This window comes from Spinacia oleracea, chromosome 5 (genome assembly GCF_020520425.1).
Source record: "Spinacia oleracea cultivar Varoflay chromosome 5, BTI_SOV_V1, whole genome shotgun sequence".
Classification (NCBI taxonomy): domain Eukaryota; kingdom Viridiplantae; phylum Streptophyta; class Magnoliopsida; order Caryophyllales; family Amaranthaceae; genus Spinacia; species Spinacia oleracea.
Window position 1 is genome coordinate 55,849,488 of NC_079491.1, and position 8,901 is coordinate 55,858,388.

Here is an 8,901-nt window from a genome sequence, read left to right on the forward strand (position 1 = left end):
AGGACTATTCGTCCAACCAAGTTTTATCTCAAGGAGACGGTCCGGGAGTTAGGTATTGAAAACGAGGTTAGGACGTTGCATCGTGGTCTTGAATGGGAAGATTTCAGCTCTATGAATGCAAAGACATACCGACAAGTCACTTTGGAGTTCCTAGCTTTGTCTAGGAGAAATGTGGTGGAGATCGATGGCAAAGAGGTCGTCGAATTTCTCTTCCAAATTTCCAACAACCAGCATTCTATGACGGCCGATGCCATAAATGAGTTCTTCTCCATTCTCATGGATCGGTCGCTCCTCACTAACCCGATTAATGAGTGTGCGAAGGTTTATGGTGACCACTCATGGTGGTGTGCTCTCACGGGAGAACCGGGCAGGTTTTCCTCCGCTTCAAGCAAATTTTTTTGGTTCCAACATCCGACCATCCGGTATGTAGCCCGGCTTATTCTCTATTCTCTTTTCTCCAAGAAGTCTGCCGGTGCCCTATCGAGCACGGAGCTTAGAGCTCTTTGGCTGGCCGCCGCGGAGATGAAGGCACTTTGGATTTTGGAAACCTCTTGACCGCCCGGATCATCGACACCCGGAGTGGGTTCCCAGTTAGTGGGGAGATTCAGCTTGGAGGTATGCTTACTCTGCTTGTGCGGGCCCTTCCCTACGACCCTTATGCCTGAACTTTCAACTCCTTGACCCCCGTTGCCGGTGGGGAATGTCTGGATATCCACGCCATGTTCCAAAACAAGTGGATCAAGTACACCCCTTTGGACAAGGTTTACATTTGGTGTGTCAAAGGCTCCAAGTGGTGTCTCCTACCCGATCCTTCTCTCACCAAGTGGGACCCCAACAACCATTACTTGATCCCCCGCTCTACCCGATTGTGTTCGTGGTTGTCCGGCTCCTACGCCGACCCCGGCTCGCTCCGCTTCTCAATCCTTGGCCATGGACACCCCCACCAAAGGGGTAGGTACGTATTCTATCCCGCAATCGAGTTCATTTGATTTTGGTGATTTACAAGGGACACTCTCGACGATGTTGAATTTGCAAGCGTGACAAGCTCGTGATATTTCTTCTCTTTCCACCCAATATCTCCAAGATATGCCTTCTTATTCTTCATTTGACTCTTTTGACTCCTCATTTTATGCTAGGAGGTTATATGATCATCATGTGCGTAGTGGGGATTTTGACCCCTATGTCAACTATCCTTACCACCCACCACAACAAGGGCCCATCCCTAGTTGGAATGATGATCACACACCTACTTATCCATATTGGACGGGTCCACCCTAACCGGCTTGCACTCCTCCTACGTTCCCTCCATATGATTATACCCAAATGGGGGGAATGATTTCCGCGGCGACCCCATGTACCTCACGGTCATGCCAGATGAGCGGCCTATTGATTGGCCCGTGAGTTACACCGATGGGTGGCCCAAGGATTACACCGGTGGTTGGGATGGCTCGCGAGGAGAGCCTCCGCAAGGCTTGTACCCTCTTGAGCCTAACTATTCACGGACCCCTTATACCGATGCCTCGGGTCCCAATGTGGACCCCACATTCAACTCCACTCCTTTCACTAACGAGGAGGCAATTTCCTACCGACGCCGGAAAGATGCGGAGTGGAGTGGCGGGCTCGGAAAGGGAAATTCGCTGGACCAAGTGGCACTTAGGTGCCATTCTATCTCTCCCGCATCATTTTGTTGTGATGTTATACCCTATATTAGCTTGGGGAAAAGGTGAGCCACGTGTATTCTAGGATCGTTTTGATTGATTATATCTTGTGTAGTTGGGGGTTGTTGGTGGAAGCTCTTTGTCTTATGGATGGTTTGGAAAAAACAAACCATCCATTCTCTAATTGGGACAATCCCTACGCTTTCCACTGTAGTTAATATAGTTGGTTCGTTTAGGTGTTTATAAATTTTGTTTGATTAAGCGGTGTTCCTCAACGATGCGAAAATCGCTTATTAAAATGGCGTCGTTGCCGGGGTATATCATCGTTGTTTGATTTTTCATTCTAGTTCACTATATGGCTACAGTCTGTGATTCAACATATAAGAGAAGATTGTGGTTTATCCTCTGAGAAAGAGGCACCAACAGTTTTATATGAAGATAATGCAGCATGTATTGCACATCTCAAGGAAGGATACATCAAAGGTGATAGAACAAAGCATATCTCACCAAATTCTTTTTCACTCATGAACTTTAGAAGAATGGCGATATAAATGTCTTACAGATTCGTTCAAGTGAGAATTTTGAAGATTTGTTTACTAAGGCGCTTTATACTGCTACATTTAAAAAGTTAGTTCACCTCATTGGGTTGTGCCGTCTCAAAGATCTTCAGTGATGTTATCATTAGCGGAGTAAATGCGCGATGCACTCTTTATCCCTTAACCATGGTTTTTTCCACTGGGTTTTCCTGGTAAGGTTTTTAATGAGACATCATTTCGTGCACATTATAATATATTATATTATTTTGGATAATGGACATCCAATGGGGAGTGTTATAAAAATATATATTAGTGTGGATGTCCATTATGTCCTTACCCTATATGATGTATATAAGTGTATATATTATACCTATTGAATGATAATAGATAACTGACAGTTTATAGTTTACTCTCTTCCTCCCTATCCCTTTCCTCCCTAATTTTATAATAAATATCTATTATTTAGGTGGTAGAACACAATTTTTCAAATTTGTTTGGTAGTAAACGTTAATTTTTGTTTTAAAAAATAACCACCTACAAAAATCGAAAAATTGTTTTTCATCGCCTAAAAAAAATTAAAACTTGTATTTTACCCACTAAAAAAAGTTAAAATTTGTTTTTTACCACCTAAAAGCGAAAAAATATATAAAACTTTTATGTATGGCTACCTAATTCAATTTTCCTCCAATTTTTTACACTATTTGTGTGATTTTCTTTAACTCTTTCACCCTTCTCTCTTTACTTTTATTAAATTTTGTCAATTTTGTGAATTAATGATGGTGAAAAATAATGTAAATTCATAGAACATAATGAAATTGGGGTAGAGAATAAAGTTAAATACATGAAATCGTGGAAGAATATAACATATAAGAAGTATTACCGTTATTGTGGCCCCCATTTTTCCATTTTTCAGGTGGTAAAAAATTAGTTTTAATTTTTTTAGATGGTAAAATACAAATTTTGTTCGGTATCATTTTTTGTTTTCAGTTTTCTGATTTTTACGAAACTAAAAACCAAAATATGAAACAACAAAAAATAGTTTCTAGTTTTTTGTTGCCGGTTTTCAAAATTAACATGATTTACAATAGGTATGACTATCTTTCAGTTTATAATTCAATCTAAATCACATGACTTATAAAACTAAAAAACCAAAAATTGAAAACTGACAGTGATACTGAACGTTAGGTGATAACAAATTATTTTTGGATTGTTTAGGTGGTAAAAAGTAATTTATTCAAAAAAAAAATGTGCAAAATTTGAAAAACGATATTGCAAGAGCTACCGAGCAAGTGAACAAGTCATCAATGGCGCTCCAACCAGCATTCAGAGAGAGGCTTGAAGACATGGAGAACACCCGCAATCAGCGAAATTCTCTCCTTCAGGTTACTCCTGCTCAATCTACCTTGTTTTCATCTTCTCTTCTCTCTATACTCTAAAAATGGAATTTAAACTTCCAATTTTAGGACGAGAAAGAATTACAAAGGAGCAAATCCCTATTATTATCAGCTAAACATGCCAAAATCAGATTATTAGAGCAACGATGCTTGGTCTTAGATAAAAAATTTGCTTCAGATAACTTCAAAATCTCATCACTCAAGTCGGAAATTGAATTTTCGGATCGTCAATTTCAAACATGCGCTCAACAATTGAGGTAAAATTTAGATTTTTTTTGTGTGTGCAGAATTCGATCAATTTAGCTTGTGATTTGATCTTGTCAGTTTTTGCTGATTGATTTGTGTTTGGCGAACTAGGGATTTAAAGGTTGAGGTTGAGGAGCTTGAGCAATTGGAGGAGGAGAGAGAAAAAATTTACGCTGTTAAATGCTCTGAGATGAATGCGTTTAAGGATGAAATTCAGAATTATGCTGAAGAAATTGGTCGCAAAGTCAGGGAATTGCGATGTGGCAGGGAGAAGGTAAATTAAATGTATTTTTTTGAGATTTTGATGATTATGGGTAAGAATTTTGATGATTAGCTTCAACTTCATGTATCTACGCTAGTCATTAGGGATGCTAATGTGAAAATAACGACTGAAGAGGTATGTTGTCATCGGTTGAGGTTGAAACTTTTGATTTAAGTACTTACGCTTTTTTGGTAACATAGTACTTATGCTAGTTCTGCTAATCATGAAAATGGTTAACTAGTACATAGCACGCTAATTTTTTTTGGATATTATTGCTTGTTGTACTCCCTACATATGCAGATTTTGTTCTAAATACATGTTCAGTAATGGATTTTTTGTCATAAATGAATGGATATTTATAAGAACATATATGGACCTAAGTTATCTAAGATTTGCTTAGACTAATGATTTGATTTTGGTTAGGCGTATTGTTTTGGTACAAAGTTTGCATGGTTTCGGCACTCTGGCTTTTATTGGGTTTTGCTGAAAAGTCAGTTGTGGATGGAATTGAGTTGTATGTTTTGTAAGAAATCATATAAGTGAAGGAATTGAGGGATGAGGGAAGGGTAGGAGGGGGTTTGTGTTTTCTTTCCAACTTTGTCCAACATTTGGTCAATTTGGTGTAGTAAAAGGACAAACAAAAAATCCCCTTCCCTTCCCATCCCATATCTGTTTCCAGTCAAGGCAAATAGATCCCTCTTTTCCAGCCCTTTTCCTCCTGATCCTAACACAAGTGTCTATAAGGATATTGTGTTGTTTGAGTGCTTTTAGTCGGATTTTTATATAACGTTGTTTAGGCCAGCACAAGTGATTCTGTTAGTGTCAATAATGCATTCTTGCTAGTGGTCACTGACAGTTGAAACGAGTAAAACCTCGCCAATGCTCAGAGTTGTCTTCTTGGAACTTGATAACTAAATCATGAATACATTGTTCGCCAACACCCAATCTACAATTGATTGAGGATTTGACAAATCCTCATTGAAGTTGATGGTTCCGTATTCATATTGTTTGCACTTACAATTCATAAATAATGCTGATGATATTTATTGGTCAACGAGTCTTAATAACTAATATTTGTATAATCTTTCAGCTCAAATCCTGTTACTCGGGACATCAAGAGAGAAACAGTGAGACACGAAACCATGACATTCAAGCTGCTAAGGCAAGAAATTCAGAACTTTTAGCTTTGAAGCAAAACATCGCAAGTAGCCTGGAGTCTAATAAACGAGTGAGAGCAACTTTGCAAGTGCAGGTTCAGAGTCTATGGTGATACGGAATGTGAGGCCTGTGTGCATAGTGGAAATGAAAGAGGTAACTGTTACCATTAAAGATACACCGTAGCATACAACTATTGAATCTGTTTCAATATGATTATACAGTATGAATAAAGTTTCTCGTATTATGTTGCCTTAATTTACTACTTTTGGATAATGAATATTCACATTTTATTTCCATCAAGAAACTGAATTTATGATTGAAACGAAATGGACATAATAGATTAAAGAACATTATTACAATGTATGATAACAAATAAACAACACTTACAAACAAGTCTCACCCCCTATAATAACAGCAACAACGACAACAAGACTTGAAATTACTCGGGTGCGACTCTTGAACCATTTCCTGTATCCCCGTGACCCCCAGATGATGGAGGCTTTCCAGTGAATATAGTCTTCAATGCCTTGCCTAACACCTTGTTTGGCTTACGCTTTGACGACTCTGGAACATCGTCCTTCTTTACTGGCCTACTTCCTCCGTTATCCATTTTGTTTGAGTAATGCAACAAATATGACTAAGAAGTATTTCCTGCTCTCCAAGATCAATGACAAATTAGTGTTTGTTATTTATATCTTCTCCGAGAAACCAACAGGGCTATTTGTAATCTATATCTACTTGTAATTCTCTTTGATATTTCTTTGTCAATTCCAAGCTATGTTTTCAAAAATGTGGAAGTTGCATTTCGCACAACTTTCTCAGTAAATTCAAATTAAGAATAAAGAACTTATTTTAATTTTAAAATAAAAGTTTAACTTAGATTTCTTTTGCTTTTAATTATAAAGATTTCATTGGTTTGTCTACGGCCTAGAATTTACTATTACATTTCCATGGTTATGAACAAGTTTAGTCTATTCCTTCATCCCCAAGTAATTAACTAGTCTAGCGGTGGTCACAGTACTGGTGCATTTCCTTGGATGTTCAATAAAATTTCACAAGTAATGCTTCTAGTTGTAGTCAGTTGACTCGAGGATTTGTGTTGCCCTTCGCCCCTTTTATGATTTTTTTGAGGATTTTCAGGTTGAGACTAACAAGACTCGGTAAAAACTTGTCGCCTTAAAAATAAGTGAACATCATCAATTTACATCAGGAAAATGAATATTATTAACTTTTCACAAAACTAAGGAACAACAGTCTGGAATTTGCTAAACTGCAGGCATCTAGTAAAATATTAACACTTGTATCTGCTTCAACATGGAGCTGCACTTGATGAAATCTTCTGCCATTTCTTTCCCTCAACTCAACATGGAGCTGCACTCTACTACACTAAACGCGATTCTATACGATGGATGATGCATAGCATTAGTTTAAACCGATTTTGCAAAGTCAGAATTTCAGTGGTCTATGACTTCTTCTAATGCCCAATTGCCCATCCATTCCATTAAAACATACTTTTACTGATTAAAATCTAGGTGTTACAAAATGAAACTGATTTTTATTTCATGAAAATTGAGTTTGGGTTCAATAATTACTTAATTATATACTCCATATTTACTTTCATATCCATATGAGATATGATTATCTTGGTAGTTTTAATTTACTTTTGATGGATGAGATCCTGGGTTTCATATGTCTTTATAATTCTTCCATAATTAAACTAGAAGACTATTTTTTGCAGGTAGTTGTGATACTTAACAAAAAACCCCCATATTATGTGGAAAAATTGACTTATATGCTACTAAACTATTGAATTAACATAAATAATTAGATGCCTATGATTTGCGCTTTGTTTGTCCATAATTTTTCATGAATAAATACTGCCCCAACATAATCAACCTATATGCATACTCAGTTATTTATTTATTTATTTATTTATTTATTTTTGCCTCAGAGTTGGTATCATAATTGATTTACAGACCAAAATCAGAGTAGGAAGACAAAACTTCATATAGATTTTAGACAGTAAAAAAACAGAGTGTAACTGTATTAGATTCAAACAAAATAAACAGAAAACATTGTTATAGCAACAAACTGGCCACAAATAAACACATCTCACCCTTTATGTCGTTACAAACTACAAGTATCTTAATGTGTCAAACAAACTCATATTGTTATACTAGTACATGAAATTACTCAGGTGCAACTCTTGCACCATTTGAAGAACCCCCCTGACTTCCTGCTGATGGAGATGTTCCGGTGAATATAGTCTTCAATGCCTTACCCAACACCTTATTTGGCGTACGCTTTGACGAATCTGGTATATTATCTTTCTTTACAGACCTATTTCCTCCGTTTTCCATTTTCCTCACTCTTGAATGCAAGCAACACTTGGTTATTTTTTGTTCTTTAAGATCACTTGGATTCTTTTTGTACTCTCTATCTTCCTAAAGAAGCCATTATTTATAAGGATAAGCTAAAGTTGTAATACTCATTGCTAATCATTTTGACATTTCTTGGGCAATTCCAGGAATTTAACAAGTATATGCTTCAAGCCTTTGAGGAGTTGCAATTCAAACAAGTTTCTTGAGAATTTCATACTAGTTGCTGACATTGTTTGTATCAACATATAATCAAGAAAATAAACCGAAAAGTAGACGTTTTGTTAAGTGAATTACTGTGATTTTGCATTGATTTGTTTACAAGATTGGAGGGTGAATTTCCTTGGTATTCTATAGAATTTGTTTATCCTTCCTCCCCAAGTAAATTGATGGTGGCAATTGTTGGTGCATTTCCATGGGAATTTTATACAATTTTCTGTCCTTCCTCTGCAAGTAATAATGTAGCATCCTTTACTAGCATCAAATGAGTTTCGTTTGACAATGATGGGCCGACGACGTATAAATTGGAAACCTGGCCATTTTTCCACTCGCATGGTCACCTTTTCGATTCCTGTCTTCTGAATGATTTTCTTGTTGTTAAAAGATTTAATACCCATTTTGCATTACAAGAGGAAAGCCGACAATCCCTAAGATAAAACAAACCTGACTCAAATTTATTGAAAGAAACCGGAACTCGAGCGGGAAATCAATAATGCTGGAAGATGTTGAAATTTTCAAAATACGCCCCATTTTATTTTAATTCTTCTCCCTACCGCCACGTAAGCAAGAAAACGGGTCTATTTTCTTTTTTATTAGTCAGTACAAAACCGCCAATTGAAATAGCGATTAAAATATATAAATCGCTAACTGAATTGGCGGTTTAAATAATAAACCGCTATATCAATTAGCGGTGTTACGGTAGTATGCATCGTCCCCTTCGCTACTCGAAATTCACTATTCACAAAACATTAGGGGAAAAAAGTCACGAAATTCCAAAGAGAATTTAAACAAAGAAATCAATCAATTCTGTTGTAACTATCAAAACATTGTCTGCCTATTTGGAGAAAGGAGACTGCATCATCGATGGTGGCAATATGGGTGGTACTAATATGAGAATACCGAGAGGAGAGAGAAAACAATGGAGGAAAAGGACTGCTCATTGTTTTTTATTTCTATTGTTGTAGTCCATTCTGGGTTAAGGCTAATTATGTTGTTGGGTGAGAAAGCAAGTGAGAATGTGTGAGGGGGTCGAAAAAACAAGACAAAGCG

The 8,901-nt window shown here is 37.0% G+C and overlaps 1 protein-coding gene across 5 annotated transcripts; it reads left to right on the forward strand.

Moving 5' to 3' along the window:
- The first annotated feature begins 3,417 nt into the window (after positions 1–3,417).
- LOC110805386 (uncharacterized) lies at positions 3,418–8,074 on the forward strand. Of its 5 annotated transcripts, XR_008921511.1 has the most exons (6): positions 3,418–3,576; positions 3,658–3,845; positions 3,946–4,108; positions 5,187–5,407; positions 7,452–7,571; positions 7,782–8,074. XR_008921511.1 is itself a non-coding variant. In XM_022010981.2 (5 exons), the coding sequence occupies exons 1-4, from the start codon at positions 3,499–3,501 to the stop codon at positions 5,364–5,366; spliced, it is 609 nt and encodes a 202-aa protein (XP_021866673.2). In that variant the 5' UTR covers positions 3,418–3,498; the 3' UTR covers positions 5,367–5,407; positions 7,782–8,074. The 5 variants fall into 5 exon arrangements, 3 of the variants coding, with proteins under 3 accessions (XP_021866673.2, XP_056685063.1, XP_056685064.1); XR_008921510.1 differs by having other exon boundaries at positions 5,187–7,571; XM_022010981.2 differs by lacking the exon at positions 7,452–7,571.
- Positions 8,075–8,901: the final 827 nt, after the last annotated feature.